Genomic DNA, 23746 nt, shown 5'->3' with positions numbered 1-23746 from the left:
TAACTAGAATGTGTGACAACAGATACCACTATAATCTCCCTATTTTCTGATTTATTCTCATTCCAACTCATATCTTTTATTGTAAAGGGAAATCTGCAGATATAAATGTAGATTCTGTGGATCCCCTCCATTGTCATTGCATAATGATATTTGTGGTGTGCTACGTCTGTGCCTTGCGTAGCTGCTACAGCATCCAAGTCTACTCATCATATGGTCTACAATGTGCCTGTGTTAGAGCAAATGAACCTGAGACTCACATATTAAGCAGCAATATTGAAAAGAGTAAAAAATGCCCAGATGATGTGAAGGAAGAATTTATATTAACCCATCAACAAAAATAACTAAAGTAGCACACTAAATTTCTCTTTTCTCATTGACCCCAAATAGAATAAGACTATATTCTATTTCCTGATTTTGTGAGAAACAGAAAGGTGAGAATTATATTTATTCATTACTCCAAGAAATATTTATTGAGTCCCTAGTATATGCCAGGCACTGAGGATACAACACTGAATAAGACATGTTCATAATGTCCTCCAATAAAATAGTTAACCATCATTGTAATAAGTAATAAAGTAAGTACAGATTCAACCCAAACCCCTAGAACTTTCACAAGTGAAGAGAAGACTGAATCAACAAATTAATGTTCATATGTTTGGTGGCGCTGCAAAAACTAGAAGTACTTTCTGAGCTATAAAATAAAATTGAATTTCATCTAATAACATTTTATTTCAAGTGCATTTTATTATTTACTGTGCTCTGACTGTGCACAAGACCCCTGGGCACTACAAAACAAAAATCTCTTTACAATCCAATGTGTCTGGGAAATCATAAATATGTAGGGGAAAGCATATGAACTGCTGATAATGTCTCTTTGTAAAAGAAGACATTTTTTAATGGTTCAGGCAAATACAATGGATTAAATAAGAACACTAGAAGTGTCAAAAAGCAGAAAAAAAAATGTCCGAATGAGATTATAAACTGAATGAAATCAGAGGAAAGATTATAGAAAGATTTTGTGAACTGCGAACTTGAACAAGGTCCAGAAGGATGGGCAGGGGGGTGAACAACGGGCCTGGCCAGTGAACACAGGGATGCAGGCAAGATGCTGAAAGTGGCTTGAGGAGACAGTGAGTAGATGAGTTGAGCTAGAGCTGAAGGATCTGGAAGAAGGCGAGTGTTGGGAAAAGGAGTAAGTGGCAGCCTTCAGTCCGCAAGCCAGCTTACGGAACTCCTAATGGCTAAAGAGTTTGGAAGCAATGCTATTCTTGGAAATGTAAAACATCTATATGCAGATCATTCAGTTTATCATCACATTCCATTAATCTTTGGCCAACTCTTTTGGATAAAGAAGAATTGACCTGAGGTAATGTTAGAGTGTTCATGGAATTCAAAGAACTGCATTAAGTAGCAGGAACACCAGAGGTAATTATATGAGGCAAGGAGAATGCAAACATATTAGGTGGACGCAAAACTAATTGCGGTTTTTGCCATTACTTTCAATGGCAAAAACCGCAATTACTTTTGCGCCAACCTAACACATTCATTCATCCTGTCTCAAATAGTCTCAAATAAGAGAGAGTCCTTTGGCATGGATGTCAGAAAAATGACACCTTCCTCTTCCTCACCCCCGTTATCTGATATTTGGCTACTAAGTCCTATTTTTCTATTAAATATGACACTTATCTGTCCACCCTCACTGCCAATGCCCGAGTCCAAACTTAACATCAGTGATCACCTGAACTACCATTATCACTTCCTAAATGATCTCCCAACTTCGAATTTCTCCCTTTCCCCAACTACAACAAAAAAATCTGTCTCCACACATCAACAAAAGCACTCTTTTTATGGTACATATTTGACCAGTTATGCCCTTATATGCTTCCCATTTCTCCTGGGATAAAAAGAAAATTTACCAAGGTCTGCGAGGTGCTGCATGCAATTGACACTCCTGGGTGCCTAGCCAGCTGCTACTCACACTTGGTCCTGAACTGCCACCCCAGAGTTACTTCTCCTGAATATCCCCAGGTCTTTACTCCTGGACTCAAGGGCTACAGTGGTATGGAAAGGCTGGAAGTCTCATCCTTCATGTCTCAACTGAAGTATCCATTCTTTGGGCTGACCTCCTAGACAGGGTCACAACCCTGCCAAGCACTGCCTTGCAGCTTTTGACAAAGAGGCTGATTCAGGTCATAATTCAACGAGTACATATGTCCATCTCCATTAGTTTACTGTGAACTAGTCAAGCATATGGAGGACAGCTTTTTGGCTCGTTCCCACTATCTAGCACATACTTTGTAGTTTACAACAAAAGAGGGATTCAATAAATAATTGCTGAATGAATCAATCAATGAACAAATCCCAAGTTAAATGTGATTGGGAAGCTCCAAATATAACTGGAACATCATGATGTAGATATGGAGAGTAAAGACAACGAAAAAGAACAGCAAATAAGTTTGCCCCAGCTGACTAGTATCCAGTGATTGCAGCATGTTGATTTGACAAAATCTCTCTATAAATACAAGGAAGCCATAAAGAAAAGAATATAAAGTATTACATTGATGTTAAAGATGGACTACCTCAAGTATAAATGAACAGGACAATAAGGTTTCCTAAAGGAAAGATGAGTATTCACATTGTGTCAAGTGTAGCATACACATGTGTATTATATGAATGCCACTGTCTCCGCTGATGCAAGTTGACAAGTCTGGGAATGTGAATTCTTCTGGTTACACCACTGGAATACAGTCAAAAAGAATAACAGGGGTAGAGGAGACTTGGTTTCCACTTGCCCACTGAGTGACCTCAGAAATGTCAGTGGACTTCTCTATTTTCTCACTGACCGAAAATTAGAAATAACAACATGCCTATGACAAGGTGGTAGTCGGGACTAAATAAAATAGAGTGACACCCCTTTAGAACCGTCAACAACTAGAGAAATATGTTACTGTTATGACAGCTGTTGTAAGTATTATCTTTTTGTGTGTGTGTGGAGAGTGCGGTCTCACTATGTCGCCCAGGCTGGTAATATTACTTCATTTGAAGAGTTTGTGTATTTACTTTATTTTATTTATTTATTTTTTGAGATGGAGTTTTGCTCTTGTCGCCCAGGCTGGAGTGCAGTGGCACAATCTTGGCTCACTGCAACCTCTGCCTCCCAGGTTCAAGCAATTCTCCTGCCTCAGCCTCCCAAGTGGCTGGAATTGCAGGCGCCCACCACCATGCCCTGGCTAATGTTTTTTGTGTGTGTGTATTTTTAGTAGAGACGGGGTTTCACCATGTTGGCCAGGCTGGTCTCAAAGTCCTGCCCTCAGCTGATCCACCTGCCTTGGCCTCCCGAAGTGCTGGGATTACAGGCATGAGCCACAGCACCCAGCTGTGTATTTATTTTAAATCATTTGTCCATATTCATTGACTTTGACTCATTAATGAAAAATACTAGAGATAAAATTAAAAATAGGGTTTAAATTCAATGTCACAAATGGTTTTCATTTTAATTTTTAAAAACCTATTAAGGGTTATTCTTACGAGCACATTAGTATATTCATTTAATCCTCAAAACAACCCTTTGAGGTGATTAGTATTATATCTCCAACTTACAGATGAAGAAACTGAGGCACTAAAATGTCAAGGAACTTGGCCAAGATCTCATATCTAGTAATAACAACAGTCATAATAAGAGCAAACATTTACATGGTGGTGCCAGCGCTGTTCTAAGTGCTTTCTATACATTACCTAACGTTAACACTCCTAATGAATCTGTAAGGTAGCTGCCCTTATTGTCCCTAGTTTACACGCGAAGGAAATGAGGCCCAGTGAGGTTCATTCATTGGCCAAGGTCCCACCGCTGGTGAGTGGCAGAGTGGAGATTTGAAGCCAGGCAGAACCCTTCCTGTTAATCTAATGCAGTACTAACTCTCATTTATTGGTGGCATTTGTCCAGCTCTCTATTCACCTAAGTGAATTTTCTAGATAAATATTTACTTCTTTAATAAACAAATATTAATTTATTCATACTTTTCATATTAACAATTCCCTGTCTTTTGCAAAATATACTAAATACTGTGCAACTTTTTCCTGATGGCCCAAGGTCAGTGTTATGGCTGCTGTGCTTTATCTGTCCTGCTTGTAGTTTTTACAGGAGGGCTTAGGTATCTTTTGTAGACATGAGCCAGTCAATTGTCATTTTGTCACTTTCATTCTGCTGACTGCTTTGAAGCTAGAATCTGTGTCTATCATAACTATTTCTAATATAAGATTTAATAAGCTTTGAATTGATGCCAACTCTATGGACTTAAGTCCATGACTTTCATTATGACCATGGCAGATTTTAGCTAAGATGAGGGGAGTCTGACCTATAGATAAGTAATTATTTTACCAAATGAAAAACTATGTATTTTATCCAGTGCTCATATTCCTGTTTTGTTTTTGTTTCTGTTTTTGTTTTTTGTTTTTTTGGTTGGTTTGTTTTTTTTTTTTGAGTCGGAGTCTTGCTCTGTTGCCCAGGCTGGAGCGCAATGGCGCAATCTCAGCTCACTGCAACCTCCTCCTCCCGGGTTCAAGTGATTCTCCTGCCTCAGCCTCCAGAGTAGCTGGGATTACCAGCATGCATCACCACACCCGGCTAATTTTTGTGATTTTAGTAGAGACGGGGTTTCACCATGTTGGCCAGGCTGGTCTCAAACTCCGGACCTCAAGTGATCCTCCCGCCTCGGCCTCCCAAAGTGGGCCATCGTGCCTGGCCATTCCTGTTTCTTAAATCATGATACATATCAGGCACATGCATGAGTTTGTTTAAAGTTCACTTTCATCTAGAAGATGAAATCTTTCAAAATGTAAGACTTATTCCCAAATCCAAGCCATACACCCTATCCACAAGCTGATGATTACTATTCCCTCATCCTGCTTTACTTATTTCTCTCCTTGTATTGTGTTCCAAATAGAACATAATACAAATAAATAACATTTACATGCTCCCGAGGCATACTGACCACTGTTCTAAGAAATTTTTCCATATTAATTCATGTAATGTTCACAACCACCCCATTTTACAGATGAGGAAACTGAGGTGCAGAAAGATTAAGTAACTTGCCAATCCCATATCTAGGATTTGGGGAGCTAGGATTAGAATCCAAGAAGTATGGCTCGAGAATCTGTGTTCTATGAACTCTGCTCTACTGTCACCTGAGAACTGTCCTAAGAGAATAGTGCCTTTGTTTTGTTCACTGCTGAAGGCCCAGGTGTTCAATAAATATTTGTTGACTGTCTGGATGAACTTCCAGCTTCTCTCTGCCTATCCAAGTGCTCAACCCAGTTCACTTTGACTTCAGCCTCAAAGCTTGACTGGCTCTAACAGGCAGAGTAACATTCCAGGCCCTTCTTCCACCTCCTGAAGACTTTATTTGTTGCACTGTCTTTTGGCTCACCCTCACTGGGCATGGAGCCCCAAACCCATTAGATGGTCAATAAATACTCACTGAATGATTGAGATTCTGAGCTGTATCAGAGCTGTCACCAAACACAAAAGTTTGTGATCAAGTACTATAACAACAGGATGGTGTCCTAGAAATTGCACTTGACTGAATCAAAAGATTGATTTTTACCTTTTGTAAACTGACCATGACAATTTCACAGCTCTAGACTTCAGTGTGTTTTTTTTTTTTTTTTTTTTTTTTGAGACAGAGTTTCACTCTTGTTGGCCAGGCTGTAGAGCAGTGGCATGATCTTGGCTCACTGCAACATCTGCCTCCTGGTTCAAGGGATTCTCCTGCTTCAGCCTCCCAAGTAGTGGGGATTACAGGTGTGCGCCACCATGCCCAGCTAATTTTATATTTTTTGTAGAGATGGGGTTTCACCATGTGGGCCAGGCTGATCTTGAACTCCTGACCTCAGGTGATCCACCCACCTCATCGACCCAAAGTGCTGGGATTCACGGCATGAGCCACCATGCCTGGCCCAGTGTGTTTATTTTTAAACGTGAAATCTTACTATATATAAAGCACTATACCTTTGGTATGAATTATGTACATATAATATTTAAAACAATCCTATGAGCTAGGTGCTATTATATGCCCATTGTGCAGATAAAGAATCTGACTAGAGGCTAAGTAATTTGTTATGTGTTACACAACTAAAATGCTAGAGCTAGGATTCAAACCCATGTATGTATGACTCCAAAGCTTAGCTCTTGCAAACCATGCTGTACTGTCTCTCTCACTCTTTACCATTTTAAGTTTATGTCATATAATAACAGCTATCATGATAATGATTATGGCTTGAACTATAAACTGTGAATTGAAGTAGTTTCCAATTACTAAGGGTCTTGAAATTAAAGTAAAACCTGAACCTTTTATAACATTTTCTCAACATTCACCTTTTATAACCAAAAGCTTCACTGGCCATTTCTGACTTTTCTGGAAGAAATAAAGATACCATGGCAAACAGTAACTTCTCGTTTTACAGATTCAATCAGTTAACAAGTATTTGTTGAACACCTGTTACGATGTCTTGTACTGGGCTAAATGCTGGATATATATAACAATAGTGACTGAGACAAAGATGGCCTCTGTCATCACAGAGGCAGTCTAGAGAAACAGTAATCAAGCAACATACAGAAAATGATTGGGGAGTGAGAGCAGGAGTGTGGGGGTGCAAAAAGGAAAGTCCATTCCAGGCCGTGTGAGCAACAGGTGAGATAATTACACACAGGAGAGAATGTGACATATTCTGGGAACAATCAAGATGGAACTGCTGATAGAAGGCCTAACTAAAGACTGGATTAGGGTAATGGGGAATCATTGCAGGACTTTAAGCAGGGAAGGGAAATGCCCTCATGTGCGTTTTAAAAAGATCAGTTTAGCCAGGCACGGTGGCTCACGCCTGTAATTCCAGCACTTTGGGAGGCTGAGGCGGGTGGATCACCTGAGATCAGGAGTTCGAGACCAGCCTGGCCAACATGGTGAAACCCCTTCTCTACTAAAAACACAAAAATTAGCCAGGCGTAGTGGCTCGCGCCTGTAATCCCAGCTCTCTGGAGGCTGAGGCATGAGAATTGGTTGAACCCGGAAGGCGGAGGCTGCAGTGAGCTGAGATCGCTCCACTGCACTCCAGCCTGGCAACACAGCAAGACTCCTTCTAAAAAAGAAAAAAAAAATTATATATATATATATATATATCAGTTTAACGATGGTGGGGAAAAAAAGTGGATTAGATAGATAGGGCCAGACTAGAATCGGAGAGGCCAGATAGGTGTTGAATTTAACCAAGCGACGGTGGAAATTGACACAGTAAAAATGGAGATGGTAATGTGGGAATTGATTCAACACCTATTAAGAAGGGATAGTCTTGATAATTGATAGAGATGCAGAGGAAGCAGCAGTAAGTGTCACGGATGTTGTCTAGACTATAGTTTTTGAAAACTTAATGGATAGTGATGCCCAAAATAGGGAATCCAAGAGCAGTAGCAGACATGGGGAAGATGGCGTTCACGGTTGCACATGTGTGGAGTTAACTTGGCAGCTGGATTTTGGGGTCTGACGGTTAGTAGAGCAGGCTAGGTTCCAGGTGGAGGCTTTCTAATCATCGTCAAATAGATGGTGCCTGAGGCGAGGAAGTGGAAGGGCTCAGCGAAGTAGAGCAGAAAAGCAGAGGGGCAAAGTCAAAGCAGCATCCTGTAAGGAGAAGGCAGAAAAGCGACGCTCATAGAGATGAAGAATGAGCCTCCAGAGGCGTCGGAGCAGATTGGAAGAGACACATTCAGGCTCCATTTAACCAGAATAATTCCGTTATCAAAATGGAAGCGCCATGAAGCATCGATGATGGCGCTTTCCCACCATCTATCCGTCCAACACAAACCCACCTGCTTTGAAAAGACTGCCTCACGCAGTGACTCACTTACCCACCACAGCTGCATTCTCTACCCCTGCCTCTTGTCTAGTGAAGCTGGCTCCGGAGGCTTCGGGGCCGCTCCACAGGGACCTGAGGACGTCTCCCCGGAGACCCTGACTCAAGCTGCGCGCCGGCACAGCCGAGCACCGGCTCCCGCCTACTCACCGCGCGGGAGGGACGGTCCCTCCTTCAGGCCAATCTCCTTATCATTATCCCTGCTGCTGTCACCTGCTGCTGCAGTCTCAGCCCGTCCCGTCCTCCCCCCAGCCTATTCCCGGTCCCCTCAACCTCAGGGACACCGCGGCCAGCTGCACCGTTGGTTTTCCAATCAAACTCTCCTCTAGGCCACCAACCAGCGCTGGCCAGGCCAATGCCGACAATTCTTCCTCCGCCACCTGGGGCGCCTCAGCCAATCAGGAGCAGCCATGCTGCGCAGTGCAGCGCGCCATAGCGACGGATGACGCCTGCTGGGGAAACGCCGTAGCAACCAGAGACACGCTAGGTCCACCACCAAGCTTGCAAGCAGAAGAGGCCGCAAGTGATGCTGAAGGCTGTGCTGCAGCCACTTCACCGGAACCTAGAGCTACCTGTGAACAGGTCTCCTACACGTTGAAGATTTTTCTGGATTTAGGGTGTCTAACCTTTGATGGGAAAGGGCAGCTTCAGCTTGGAGTGTTTACTTTCAAGAATTTCTATGGGCTAAAAATCAATTCTCTTTAAAAGCAAAGATTTAATCGGATAAGGAATCAATGCAGCATGCTAAATACCTTTCATATGGCATGAAAACGTCTTGAGTTACTCAAGCCACAGGCACTGAGAATATGGTGCCACAGCACCATATTTTTCACAAAAAATAAGAGTGACCTGGTATTCAAGAAACCTGTATAGTACAACCATCGCCAGTTCGTTTTGTGGCCTTGGGCAAGTCACTTCACCTTTTGTGAAAGTCTGAAGCTTCTTTAAAATTTCTGAACTGCATTAGATAACGCTTTAAAAATATACCTGACATTCTGTAATTTTAAATAAATGAAAAATGCCAATCTATTGAGTGCTTAATTTTGTGCTGGGCACGATTTCAAATTCTTTCCTTATTTATTTCACTTAGTTATAAAATGGAGGCACAAGAAGTTTCCTAAGTAGTCCAGTATGGCAGAGCTAGTGATGGAGTCAGGGTAAAACCTACTTGAGTCTGGTCTTAACCACGATGATGCTCCTTCGACGATTTCTTCGAGTACTGGGCCCTATTCAACCTCATCTTAGTATCACTAAACGCTCATGAGTGTGTCTGGTGATTACATCTTCCCAAACTGGATTTTAAATGAATACAGTGAACCCTAACGTTTTTCCGATGTGGATAGTATACTAGGCCCATTGGGTTAACAATACTTAGGCTTGGGTAATTGAAAGCATTTTTTAAAATGAAGACGGTCCTATTTTGGAAATGCAAAAAGGCGAGATGAAAGCCAAACTCTGGTGAGTATAGCAGAACTAATTAAACTTCAGATATAAAACAATCAGGATTAATGTTACCAATAAAACAAAACAAGATGACGGGGCAGGAAGACCGATGCTGAGTAGAAAAAGTATTCTGTACATACATTCTAAATGTTAAGCAGTCGGCCTGGCTTGGTGGCTCACGCCTGTAATCCCAGCACTTTGGGAGGCCGAGGCAGGAGGATCACTTGAGGTTAGGAGTTCGAGACCAGCCGGGCCATCATGGCCAAACCCTGTCTCTACTAAAAACACAAAAATCAGCCGCACATGATGGCACATGCTAGTCCCTACTACTCAGGAGGCTGAGGCACAAGAATTACTTGAACCCACGAAGCAGAGGTGCAGTGAGCTAAGATCACGCCACTGCACTCCAGCCTGAGACAGTGCAAGACTCTATCTTAAAAAATAAATATTAAGCAGTGACACATGACTGCACTGAACTTCTCATCTTCACCAGAATACCAATTGTGCTTCCCATCTTTCCACTACTCAGTAAAATTAAAGTCTTAAACTAATGTTTTGGCCATCCCAGAATATTCCTGAACTTCCCTGAAAGCTGCAGAGATTAAGAGGCAAGAATGACACTGCCTCTAACAGACACATACACTATCATCTCACATGTTAAGGGTCCCTCTGTAACATGACAAAAAATAAAATCCCACAAGAGATCTTGCACCAAGCTTATAGCTCATATGGCAAGGCTCAAAACTATGAAAACATATTTTTCTAAGGTCTTTTTTTAAATGAAATGCATAACGTTAAGTTATACAGTTCAAAAGTAAAACAGCATAATGCCCTAGCTACAGCATAAAGGTAACAAATCTGCATGTAAGTAGATATTCAGGATCAACTCAACAGGAAGATAAAACCACTTCCCAAAATTTATAAAGACTTTAGCCCAATGGTCTAGAATAAGAAAAGGCTATTCACACACACACACACACACACACACACACAATCTAAGTGGAGGAATGAGAATGATCTTGTGGACTGAAAGCAGAGGGCTGAGTACAATTTGAAGTAAAGGCAGAACTTAAATTGGGCTTTGAAAGAAAAGCAGAAAGAAAGGTTTTCTAAACAGCAGAAATGTTTTCATTAAAAGCATAGAGGTAGGAACGTATGGGTCAACCATGAAAAGAAGTGATACTCAAGAGATCAGATATGCCTTCATTGGCCAGATCAAAGAGAGCTAACTCTTTTCCTCTCTCCTCTTACAGAATCTCAAAGGTCTGTAGCTAGGAATTATAAATTGACAAAAAAAAAATTTTCCCCTAAAATAAATGTGAACTAAATTTTCACATGAAATTTCCAAAAACATAAGTGTCTATCCCCATCTTATTCCAAAGGCTATCAAATTCATGGTGAGGTTATCAGATGTTTTTCAGTGCAGAACACACAAAAGGAAAGTGTTCCACCCATGCCAAATGAAAAACAAACTAAGACCTGTAATTTGCTATTAAGGAAATTAATAAAGTCACTAAAAACAAAGAAAGAGGCCGGGCGTGCTGGCTCACGCCTGTAATCCCAGCACTTTGGGAGGCCGAGGTGGGCGGATCACGAGGTCAGGGGATTGAGACCATCCTGGCTAACATGATGAAACCCCGTCTCTACTAAAAAAAATACAAAAAATTAGCCGGGCGTTGTGGGGGGCGCCTGTAGTCCCAGCTACTCGAGAGGCTGAGGCAGGAGAATGGCATGAACCCGGGAGGCGGCTTGCAGTGAGCAGAGATCGGGCCACTGCACTCCAGCCTGGGCAACAGAGCAAGACTCTGTCTCAAAAACAAACGAACAAACAAACAAAAAAAAAAAAAAAAAGAAAAGCCCTGGAGAGTTCAGTAATATCATCCAGATCATTACACATCACACAGCAACATTTCTAAAATCGGGGGGAATAAATGGATCAGCCTTTTCTTAGCTTTAATATCAATTATTTCTTAACTATCGAACATCTTTGTGAAACAAACACTATTTTATTTTTTCCTCAATGTTTCCTCTTTTCTCTCTCCTATTGAAGCCTAGGAATATTAGGAGGCTGGAAACAGACATCACTCATTTTCCTTCCTCTCCTATCCCATCTCAAGCTGAGACAGAGATGTGGCTCTTCTAATAATCAGAGTCCAAAGTAAAGACAATAGCCAACAACTAATGAAGTAGACTTTTATTGCTCGATCAACTTCAGTAACATCTCCAAAAAAATAGTTTTCATCTAACAATTATGAAACAAATTTGAAAGGCAGGATCATTCACAATATAGACCCGGTAGAGGCTTATACTTTATATAAATGAAAAATATCAGTTCTACAATTTAAATGTTTACTTTGGATTTTATTATAGAAGAAAATATCATTGTAATTATAAAAGCCATAAAAATTGGAGCTGTATTGTGAAATTACATCAAGGTATCAAATTTTATATAAATGAACAATAAAATTCAATTTTTATTTATTTGAACATAGTAAACATTGGAAGACAATCTCCCCCATGAGGGGAAAAAAAAAACAAACCTTGAATAATAAAGCAACAAAAGCCACAACACAAAAACTAATCGATGTGCAAAAATCTGATTTAAAAAAACAAAACAAAACTGGGGTTTAACAATTAAGTCAAATGTTGAAGTCAATATGTGCTAATTAAATTTCATTTTAAAAATGATCTTTGGATGATTACATTTCCAACTATGTTTTCCTATAATTGACATTTAATGTTAGTTTTTGAAAAGTTAGAAAAGAAACCAATTTATATTAAGATTGCCAAATTTTGCAATTTGAACACTATTTTAAACTTTGAATGTCCTTAAAGTCTTTAAATTTACTTTCTAAAATAAATAATTGTTGGAATAAACCAAAAGACATTTCACATATTTGCACTGCATACGATAAAAATGATGTGATCTACATAAATAAATTTAAAACATTAAGTTATTTCATATAAACATTTTTAATTACAACGTTGTATCAATGGCTTACACAGTTGAAATCTAAGCATTTTAAAACAGGATTCACATGTTAAACTGCTGAGCACATTTATAGAACTGATGTACATCACATAATCCTTTAAACAGCAAGCTCTGGTGTTATACCTCAGTTTCAGAAAGGATTTTTCTTTCAACAGAATTTTGAACCTGCCTTTGTGAAAGAAAAAAATTAGAAAGCTAAATTATACCCACACAGAAAATTTAAGTATGTGGAAGAAATAAACTTTTTTGGATGAAGAAAACAAGTTAATTTTGAGTGGTAAACAAATCTGGTTTACAAATACATGCATTAGCACATAAAATATTTTGTCCTAGACATCTTTACAGAAGACTTGGCAAATATGAACAATGGTATGCCACAGCTTTTTAAAACAACTTTTAACAGATATAAGATCAGTATCATTCACATTCACACAAACATACACACACTTTAGAAAGACTGTGTGCTTGGCTTCGGCATATTTAATATCATTAAAGAATATATAGAATCATCCTTTTATCATAAGGAATTTATGTCATTGTTTTCTCAAAAGCTGCTATTTTAGATTGAAACAGCATTCAGAAAAAAAGTACATTTCAGATGGTCAGCATCAGGATTTACTACAGACTTTGTAAACAGATATCTATAAATAAATAAACTAGGGTGGAGAAAAGAATATCCTGAGGTGGCTCTGTGGCCAGGGTATTCAGTAGCACTAAGCTCCATTCTGGAAATCAAGGCATCTAAAGAAAGTGCAGGGCTGAATTTATTTTGTAAATGGAATATGTACAGGTTTAATTATTTTGCACCTTGAGGTAAATCAGTACACAGCAATTACTACTGCTTATATACACTTATTTAAGGCAACTTTATTTAAAAATCAATATATGTAGTAAATTATATCTGTCACTGTCTCTCAATGAATGCTATCTATGATTATTTTTCAAAAACAGTGGAAGAAATATAATCACTTAAAACAAGCAGTTAATTACTTAAACATGAGTTACCTTTGCTCTTAAATGGAGTAGTCAGATCATTTTGTCAGTCAAGTAGTCAAAAGAAAGCAGAAACCAGTAACAATTAGAAGCATTGCAAAAACATTTTGAGTGCAAAGTATTTTGCAAGTGACGGTTTTTCTGGCACTGGATAATTACTATACACAATTAAATAAAATCACAGAAACACTATGATCCCAGGTAGTTTTCAGTTTTAAAATTTCTTCCTGTAAAGTAAGTACATTTGTTACCCCTGATGTCCAGACACAAGGAAATGATGTGAGGAAATCCTCTTGTTCAGGTACATCAGGGGAGTTTTAAAAATAGCAGCAAATACTGGGGTCTTTGGAAATAATTATGCTGCTACAAATAAAAAGGAATCATTACAATGGAAGCTCATAAACAATAATAAGCACCGTGGGTGGGTAATACTCTATCAATTGCCAATAGAGTCTAACTCTTCTTAGGCAGTACCAAATGATGACAGCTATATATTTTCCAAAGAAAAGCAGCTACATTTCCAACCTCTCATCCGAGGCAGAAGTTGAATACATCATTTTACTAGACTCTTACAATATGGTCTTAGAGGAGGACATTACATTAGTTAATGAATAGTTTATAATGAATTTAAAACACCAGACTTACTAAAATTTCAGCTTTTGGCATTCCTCATGATCCTTTATTAGATTAATTATGTATACTTTTGTAATTTAATTATATGGTTAAAGGGAGCACTGGAATTTCATTAAAATTTTCATCCTAATAGTCATGTCACCATTTTTTATATTTCTGTGGCTTCTCAATACTCATTTGATTTTTGCAAATTATTCTCTTGTCAAATCAGTTTTACAACCCCATTCATCCAGTCCTACAGGCTTAACATTTATTTCATGTGGAGCTAAAAGTATATAAAAGATGACTAAAAAGATTTGTTAGACTTTAAAAAGCTCAGAAAAGCAAAAACTAATACACAAAATAAAAATGCCATTAATCTGAGCTACATATAAAACGTCTAATTTCCTTTTAAAATATAAATATGGCAGTGCTTTATATCAAAGATGTAAAATCTATCAATTGCTTTAAGATAATAAACATAAATGCAAGTGAGCACCAACTATTTACATTAACAATTTACTCTATTTGTTACTTTTCCAAATGTTTATATAATATTTAAGCATCATATCAAAATAAATATTTTAAAATAAAATCACAGGTAACAAGCTATTAAATGTAATCTACAAAAGTGAAAGAATAACAACATAAAGAGAAATGAAAGGTAATTCTTAATAAAGTAATACTGATCATAGACCCATCTGAGAGAATTCTGACTCCTGATTATTTACGCCTACTACTCATAAGAGAAAAAAATTCAAGAACTTGAACCTGATGGAAACTAAACCATTTTAAGACAAAGAGAGACAAGGCAGAGAACAGAGTGGGAATCACAGGCTTTAAAAGAGTCTAAGGATTCAGAAAAAAAAATTCTACAAAGGTATCAAAATCTAACTATTGCAAACTGGCATTGTATAACTTTTTAAATTCATGAAGTTATAAATGGTATGGGTGCTTAATTATCAAATCACCTGCAATTTTACTTGTCTGTCACAATGGATACCTAGATATGAAGGTTTTAAGATTAAAAAAAAATTTAAACATAAAAGTTAAAAACTATCATTATTAAAGTTTCCATTGTTCTACAGTCATCTCTATGGCTAAGAAGACGCCAGTTAGTGAAACATGATGGACATCTACAGAAATGAAACACAAATAGAGAAGCCCTGAAATGTTACCACTTTTCCCACAGCACTGGTATAGACTACCTAATTCTTCCCATAAAGCACTAACAAAAGTGAAATAATATGTGAAAATTTCAAGAAACACATAAAAATTATAAACATATAAGCAAAGTATCAGTTAAGGTTTTTATGAATTGCCACTGATGAACAAAGAGATTTAAGAAAAGCAGACTGAAAGCATTTCTCCACATCCTTCTACTGCAAAACAGAATTTTTTTTTTTCTAACAGAATAAATATTTGAATAGTTAAGAACCATGTACCTCACTTCAAAGAGAGCATTTCATTAAATACATAGTTTCCACGGTGCTCATTACAAACTCCAGACACTACTTTTAAAAACCCGGTAGTCACACATAAACAGCATGACATACAATATTCTTATATATGGTGACATGATACGCACACATTACATATGTATCTATCTATATGTATAATGCCTCTTGGTTCAATTCTATAATGAAGTTTCAGCATCCACGTATTTCTTTCTTGGTTCATCTTCAAAACTTATTTTCACACTCACAGGTTTATCAGGACTATTTAAAACAAAGAATGAAAATAAATAATTTTTAAACATAAACATTCAACTCTAAACATGGCTAACAATGAGTATATTAAACCTTCTGAGATTACTATTAACACTACAAACTTATGACTTGCTAATTTTACCTTTTCTAAATCAATAAACATAACTGGAAAAGCAAATATTAAAAATTCTGTTTTTAAAAAATTGCAAATATTAAAAATTCTGTTTACAATTTAAATTCATGTTTTTCTTACAACTAAAAAGGGGGTCCTTAAAACAGGGCAGTATATGGTCAGAATCTGTTGGATTACTTTCATTTCATATATGAACAGTTACAGCATGAGACTTTTATTTTACTGAAAAATCTATTAACATATGAATCTTTGTTAATACAGATAGGTATCAAATAATTTCCAAGAAGGTTATAAATTTATAAAACTTCTCACCCCAAATTTGATTCATAAATACAAAACCAATACATCTATATATTCTATATACATATTGGTTTTGTATTTATGAATATGTATTCTATATATGGAGAACAAATATTTGAAATATATATATATATGTTTTTTTGAGAGACAGAGTTTTGCTCTTGTTGCCCAGGCTGGAGTGCAATGGCACAATCTCAGCTCACTGCAACCTCCGCCTCCCAGGTTCAAGTGATTCTCCTGCCCCAGCCTCCCGTGTAGCTGGGATTACAGGCATGCACCACCATGCCCAGCTAATTTTTGTAGTTTTAGTAGACATGGGGTTTCACCACGTTGGTCAGGCTGGTCTCGAACTGCTGACCTCAAATCATCCACTCACCTTGGCCTCCCAAAGTGCTGGGATTACAGGCCTGAACCACTGCACCCGGCCGACCTATTCTATATTTTCAAGTTAGTATCACACAGTGACTCCACATACATGGATTTTAATTGATTAGTTGTAACATATGAATATCTGGGTTCTGGAAAAAGTTTTCAGAAAGTGTAAAAACACACTATGGTTTGCTGTCTTCTCCAGACAAACTGAAGAATAGATCCCCATCCCCAAACATTTTCCTGTTAAACAACATAGCCAAGACATTCTCTTTCTTCCTATGTGATTTTGAAGTGCAGGACAACCCAAACAAAAAGCAGAAGCATAAAAGATGTTAGTTATTATTGTAAGGCCTTTATTTTTTATGATAATTATACTAACAAGGCCAGAGGTGCTGACACAGTGTGAATAATCACTAATAGTAAAAAGAATATTTAGAAAAATTCTGGCTGTACTGAATGATCCAAAATTACAAAGAGTTTAACTTTAAAACTTTTTAAGATCAAAAACAGAAGAAAGGAAACAGCCAGCTGAGAAATTAGAACTCAGATGACAGAAGAGAAAAACACATGATAGAGAGTAGGTAGGAAAAAGGTTCTAAAAGAGGGTAGTGAAAGAATGAGAAAAAGCTAATCAATTATTGTCAGAAGACAGAGCTAAGACAGCAAGAGAACAAAAACAGCTACCTGACTGAAGGCCTAGAAAAGTTTTCACCTGATGCCCAAGCAGAATATACAGACACCCAACATAGCATCTCACACAAACTGTATATAAAAAAGAAGTATTTGCTGAGTATGAATGACTGAGCACCCTACAAGACAGTAATTCATTTCTCCAGAGGCTTAAGGGATTAAAGTACTAATGATTACCAAACACAATCCCTGAGGGCTTAGTTCTTGAAGTGAGAACAAAAGAAAGAAAAAAGGTTACATAACAAGAAATGTAAGAAAGAAGTTACATAATACTTTCAATACATGGTCCACTGTAAAATTGAATGGTCTTTATGTCAATGGATTCAATTTCTTCCAAATATCTCCAAGCAAAATGTTTACCTCACCTGAACAAATGGCATACTAAACCAAAACACAAGAGGGGAAACAACTTGTGTTTTTCTCTTTTCTTAGACCATCAGAAAGCATGACTAAAATAGTATTCAATTACAGTATTTAATCCCTAATAGTTATCTAATCTTTATATGGTTTCTGATCTTTATGTTTACTCCATACTGCTATGTGAAATTTACTTTTATTATAAAATAGCTCAAATTATTATTATTATTTTTTGGGACAGAGTTTCACTCTTGTCCCTCAGGATGGAGCACAATGGCACGATCTCGGCTCACTGCAAGTGACCTCAGATGATCCTGACCGCAGATGATCTGCCCACTTCAGCCTCCCAAAGTGCTGGGATTACAGGTGTGAGCCACCGTGCCTGACTCAAATTATTTTTTAAAATAGGTAACTATAAATTAAAAGACAAAAACATAATCATTATTTATACCTTATTCCAAGTATACATTAAAATGATGGATGAAAGGAAGAAAGGAATGAAGCTATCATAAGTAAATGAAAATTGGCTACGGTTAGAAAACACATAAATAGTTATAACTACCTCATGTTAGATCTGGTTACTTTGGCATTCTCAGTATTCATGGAAAGTGCCTTCCACTGTGCAGTTTTGGCCATTTCATCTGATATGTTAACAACTGAGGGATCAACACTGAAGAACAAATACACTTTTTCGTTAGTATTCAGTACTTGCAAAAGCATTAATATTGTCATTCTTATTATCTGCTTTCATCAACTACATTGAGAAAACCTTTGCCAGATATCAGAATTTGAGTTCTGTTACAAAGTCCTTATGAAGAATTATACCTTTCTTTCTAATAGAAACTAGGAGTGAGATTAAGTAAGTTAGCAAGATTTATTTATGGAACTTTGCTTCAGAATCCAATTTGGGGTTTCAGTAGTACTTCGGCAGCACTCTAGCAATGATGCTCTCTGATCATCTTGGCTGAAAATATGCTACTGAAATAACATACGACTATGTTAATGTGCTTATACATACAAAAAATAATACAATCTCAAGTCAACTAGAAAACGTTTATAATTGGCACACATTTAATCTTATCAAATAAATACCCAAAGTATGTACGGAAAACTTAAGATTATGATTTTTAAAATCTTATTTTTCATAGCTTTTACAAATCATTATAAAGAATGCTTGCAAAGATAACCCTCTGAAATTGAAAACAAAGCTCTGAAAATATTTCAACAGCTAACACAAAATAGCCTCATAGGTACCGCTTTTACCTGTTATTCACATATTTAGTGTGATAAAAGTGGTATTTTATCAAGTTTATCAAAATTAAAAGAACAGAGTAGGCCGGGCATGGTGGCTCACGCCTATAATCCCAGCACTCTGGGAGTATGAGGCGGGCGGATCACGAGGTCAGGAGTTTGAGACCAGCCTGGCCAACATGGTGAAACCCCATCTTTACTAAAAATACAAAAATTAGCCAGGTACGATGGCACTCGCCTGTAATCCCAGCTACTTGGGAGGTTGAGGCAGGAGAATCTCTTGAACCCGGGGGGCAGAGGTTGTAGTGAGTCGAGATCGCACCACTGCACTCCAGCCTAGGCAACACAGCAAGACTCCATCTCCAGAATTTAAAAAACAAACAAACAACAAAAAAAAACCCAGAGTACTATCCATTTATTACAATAAGAGACAAATGTTTCTGTTTCTATATTTCTATGAAAATTACTTCAAGACCTCAAATCCAATAACATCCATAAGTAATTAATTTGGGGCTCAAGGTTGTCCATCACAAGTAATAGGAAAGTATCATAAAGTTAATACAAATACATTTGCAAGTCCTTTTTCTTTGATTAAAAAAATACATTCAGACAAACAAGCTACAAATACAAATGTCAAATTAGGTAATGTTAAATTAACAATGTGATGGCAACTAGTTTACAAATTACTAAACAGCAGTCATTTAGAAAGTGCTCTGTTCATATTTAAAATCAGAATGTTGTTTACAAATTTAAGATTGAAGAGAAGCGTGAGGTGGTCACTGAAAAGTCTCTATGAATGGCTTCTTTACCTTCGCTAGGTCAGATTTTTAAAAGTACACAAAGTCTGAATACCCAAGTTTATAAAGGCATAGCCATCCAACTTGAAACTCTGCCTACCCCGAGTAAACGTTTATTCACTTGGTTGCCAACTTCAAATAAGTGAAGAAAGGAATTCCTGATAAACCTTCTAGCTTCTAAATATCCTCCACTATGAAGAAAGCATATGTTTTTTTCCCTCAAAAGGAAATTAGATGGGAAAAACTTCGCCTGCGTTACATAAATTATTTTCATCTTTTATAAGGGCTTTACAGTTTCCAAATACTTTCATATACTATCTCATTTGTTCTTCCACACAAATAATCCAAAGCTATTTAAGATATAAAATTCTGGCAAATAAGCACATTAGCCATTTCCTGGCATTCCTGATGTAAAAAACTTTTAAACATAGCCACATTAATCATGGCTTATGTCATCACTTAAAAGACAAAAGGAAAACTACAGATATCCATCTTTTTCTTTATGAGACTATAGACTCCACTTAAATTTGTCAAGGTCCATATATAATTACACTGAAAAAGTGATAAAGCAGGATATAAAAATTAAGCACAAATACTCTTAGCAAATTGGTGATAATTACTAACAACCATCATGGTAGTTCCTATACTCTTTTTACAAGTACATCAATGAAGCTAATATATTAAATCATTTAACAAGTATTTCTAGAACCCAGCAAAGCAGATTGCTGTGGCTGGATATATTAAATAACCATATTAAATGCCTCTATGCTTGGCATTTAAAGTATATAAAAATTTGAGGGGAAATATTAATACAGAATAATACCAATAGTGAAAATTAATAGCAAAATGTATAGAGGAAAATTAGTTGAATGCATTCATCGCAACTAATCAACATGTACAAGTCAAATGTTACTCCTGTAAAAGCTATAAATAGCTAAAAAAAAAAAAATGGAAGTTAATGAAATACCAATAAAACATCTTCTATCAACTGGTCAGGGAAGAAACCTGTATATTTTCTAAGACTGATTTCACTAACTAATCAGAAATGGAATAGATGTGTAGAAATAGGAGGGCCAGGCACAGTGGCTCATGCCTGTAATCCCAGCACTTTGGGAGGCCAAGGAGGGCGGATCACCTGAGGTCAGGAGTTTAAGACCATTGTGGCCAACATGGTGAAACCCCATCTCTACTGAAAGTACAAAAATTAACCGGGCATGCTGGCAGGCGCCTGTAATCCCAACTACTTGGGAGAACCCAGGAGGCGGAAGTTGCAGTAAGCCGAGATCACACCATTCCACTCCAGCCTGGGGGACAAGAATGAGACTTCATCTCAAAAAACGAAGAAAAAAAATAGAAATCAGGTGTGTACACAAATATAAGTTATTATTATTATTATTATTATTATTATTTTTGAAACTGAGTCTTGCTCTGTTGCCTAGGCTGGAGTGCACTGGCATGATCTTGGTTCACTGCAATCTCTGCCTCCTGGGTTCAAGCAATTCTCCTGCCTCTCCATCCTGAGTAGCTGGGATTACAGGCACCACCACACCCAGCTAATTTTTGTATTTTTAGTAGAGACGGGTTTCCCCATGTTGGCCAGGCTGGTCGTGAACTCCTGACCTCAGGTGATCCACCTGCCTCAGCCTCCCAAATTGCTGGGATTACAGGCGTGAACCACCACGCTAGGCCTCTAAGACTGATTTCTCTAGCTAATCAGAAATGGAATAGATGTGTAGAAATAGAAATCAGGTGTGTACACAAATACAGGGTAATCTTTTAAAACTAAAAAAGTCTGCATTTCCCAACCTCTATATCTTTAGTTCTTAAATTTAAATATAAATCACCAAAATCACACATAATGAATTATACATAAAATATTAATTCTTACATCATATGAACCCTCACTGCCAATAATCAAATCACATCTTTGAAAACTAAGAGACTTCTAGGGCCTCTAAACATAGTTATATATTGGAAGGCTATCAGAAAATGAATTACTGGTATTTGAATGGATACTGACAAAGATTACCGAAAACGTTTATTTTCCAGCATCCACCGACCCCAGCCCTAATGAAGGGCACAAAGGAAAAAGCTACACTACTGGGAAAATGGAAATATTCTCAGACTCATGTACTGATTTTAAACTTCACTAAGATAGATGGAGTGATAGAAGACAAGCGAATTTTATTGGCTTGGCATGGAAGTTAGTTTAAGGCTCTAGTCCAAGTCCAGCTTGGGTGGGAAAGGAGCAAGGGACTTCCTTTTCAAATTGTGTGAAGCCCTCCTTTAGTTGATACACCATATGCAGATTTTATCATCTTTTATAAAATAGAAATCATCACTTTAAAGAAGCATTATATGACTTATTAATACACTTGACATGCATATAAAAGTTTTAGAGCATAAAGTTATGTCTCACCTATATTTTAGGGCCTTGACTGGAATTTGCAAGAGACTTCCCCCTTCAAATGGAAGATGCACAGTATCATCATCGTCTTGAAGCATCCGTTCAGCTTCCTTTATAACACATGTGTGAAGAGGTTACTTTTCCCAGAATATTTTCCATGAGAATCGGTTAATATATAATATTTTAAAGACTTAGAAACCCAAACTGACATTATTTAAATATATCTGCCATTACTGAAAAATTTTATAATCATGAACACATACTTGTAACATAAAATAAAAAAAAAAACACTTGTAAAACATGACTAATTTAACACTGATATAACTTTCATTTCTTTATGTAAATCACTATCACTTATACTATTTAAGATTTAACTACAATTTAACTACATAAATATGATTATCAATTATTATGTAGGTTTATAATGAGAGATAACATTCTGTGAAACCTTATCACAATACAATATGAGCAGAATGTCATTTGGATAAGGCAGGGTTTCTCAGCCTCAGCAATACTGACATTTAGGGTATAATATTTATCTTTTGTAGTAGAAGTCCTGTGTATATACAGTATTTCACAGCACCCCAGAATTCTACCTATCAGATGCCAGTAGCAGCTCCTCCAGTTATAACAATCAAAAATATCTCAGAAATTGAAATACTCTCGGCAATGTCTCAAATACTCTCAGACTAACTTACTGAGAGTATTTGCTGTGTAATTCCCTCCAGCCCACCCCAGTGATAATTACTAATAACCATCATGGTAGTTCCTATACTCTTTTTAAAAGCACATCAATAAAAGTACTATCTTAAATCATTTAGCAAATGTTTATAGAACCCAGCAAAGCAGACCGCTAAGGCTAGTTAAGATCAAGGCTCAAGCTCAGGTTGAAACCAACTTGGACAGTGGACACGGAATAAAATTAGGATGTTAACAATGGGGGTGACGGATAGGACAGGAGAGGAGACACTGAGAAAACATTCATATTTCTTTTCCTTACTAATAGAAATTTGACTATTTTGAGGTTTCAATTTGCCCAGATCCTAAAAACAAACAAAAACCCCCAAACTGAATATCCCAGCATTCCTTACAATTTAGTAGGATCACGAGGTGCAAGCAGAACTTACTGGATGACATTCTGGAAAGACTCCTTAAACTTGACAATATGGTAAAGCTATTTTGCCTTCTATCCCTTCCTTTCTCCTGCTGTCTCTAATGCTAACATGACAGCTGGAGTCTGACAGCCATCTTGACTCATGAAGTGAAGATGAGGATGGAAACTATATGCTGAGGTCAGGAGAAAAGTAACAAGGAGCCCCTGATAACTTTGTGGGGCTTAACACTACATCACTTGCTTTCAAGAATTCTTTTACTTGAAACACAAGAATAACCTTGTGTTTAAAGGCCACTTTCACTTTTGTTTTTTGTTATATATGACGAACTTTATTCTAATTAACACATAAAGTAATAAACAGGCAATTTGGCCCATATATTTTATAGGCAAATTATATCCTATTTGAAAAATCACGAAAAACTCATACAGGCCAGGCACAGTGGCTCACGTCTATAATCCCAGCATTTGGGGGACCAAGGCAGGCAGATCACCAGTGGTCAGGAGTTGAAGACCAGCCTGGCCAACATGGTGGAACCCTGTCTCTACTAAAAATACAAAAATAAGCCCAGTTTGGTGGCGGGTGCCTATAATCCCAGCTAGCTTGGACCCGGGAGGTTGAGGTGGTTGCAGTGAGCTGAGATCATGCCACTGCACTCCAGCCTGGGCCACAGAGC

General features: G+C 37.4%; 2 protein-coding genes across 7 annotated transcripts in view; both read right to left on the bottom strand.

The window, feature by feature from the left end:
• Positions 1-8270, bottom strand: part of NEK10 (NIMA related kinase 10) — a 259175-nt gene extending 250905 nt beyond the window's left edge. The window contains exons 1-2 of the mRNA XM_012511285.2: positions 8053-8270; positions 6374-6413 (exon numbers count right to left, since the gene is read on the bottom strand). The gene's annotated coding sequence lies outside the window, so the exon portion shown is untranslated. The remainder of the gene's footprint in view (positions 1-6373; positions 6414-8052) is intronic.
• Positions 8271-11524: 3254 nt separating this feature from the next.
• The window catches only part of SLC4A7 (solute carrier family 4 member 7), a 110817-nt gene continuing 98595 nt past the window's right edge, over positions 11525-23746 (bottom strand). For 3 of the 6 annotated variants that reach the window (XM_030812245.1, XM_003256783.3, XM_003256785.4), the window contains 3 exons: positions 21971-22068; positions 18066-18173; positions 11525-15660 (listed from right to left, as the gene is read on the bottom strand). In XM_030812245.1, the coding sequence (XP_030668105.1) occupies positions 15579-15660; positions 18066-18173; positions 21971-22068 (288 nt within the window). In that variant the 3' untranslated portion in view covers positions 11525-15578. The remainder of the gene's footprint in view (positions 15661-18065; positions 18174-21970; positions 22069-23746) is intronic. The other 3 variants (XM_030812247.1, XM_030812246.1, XM_003256789.4) reach the window with 1 other exon arrangement.

The sequence above is a fragment of the Nomascus leucogenys genome, chromosome 4, assembly GCF_006542625.1.
Source record: "Nomascus leucogenys isolate Asia chromosome 4, Asia_NLE_v1, whole genome shotgun sequence".
Classification (NCBI taxonomy): Eukaryota; Metazoa; Chordata; class Mammalia; order Primates; family Hylobatidae; genus Nomascus; species Nomascus leucogenys.
Note: the sequence above shows the minus strand (reverse complement) of the source record. Positions and strands in the feature narration are given on the sequence as shown.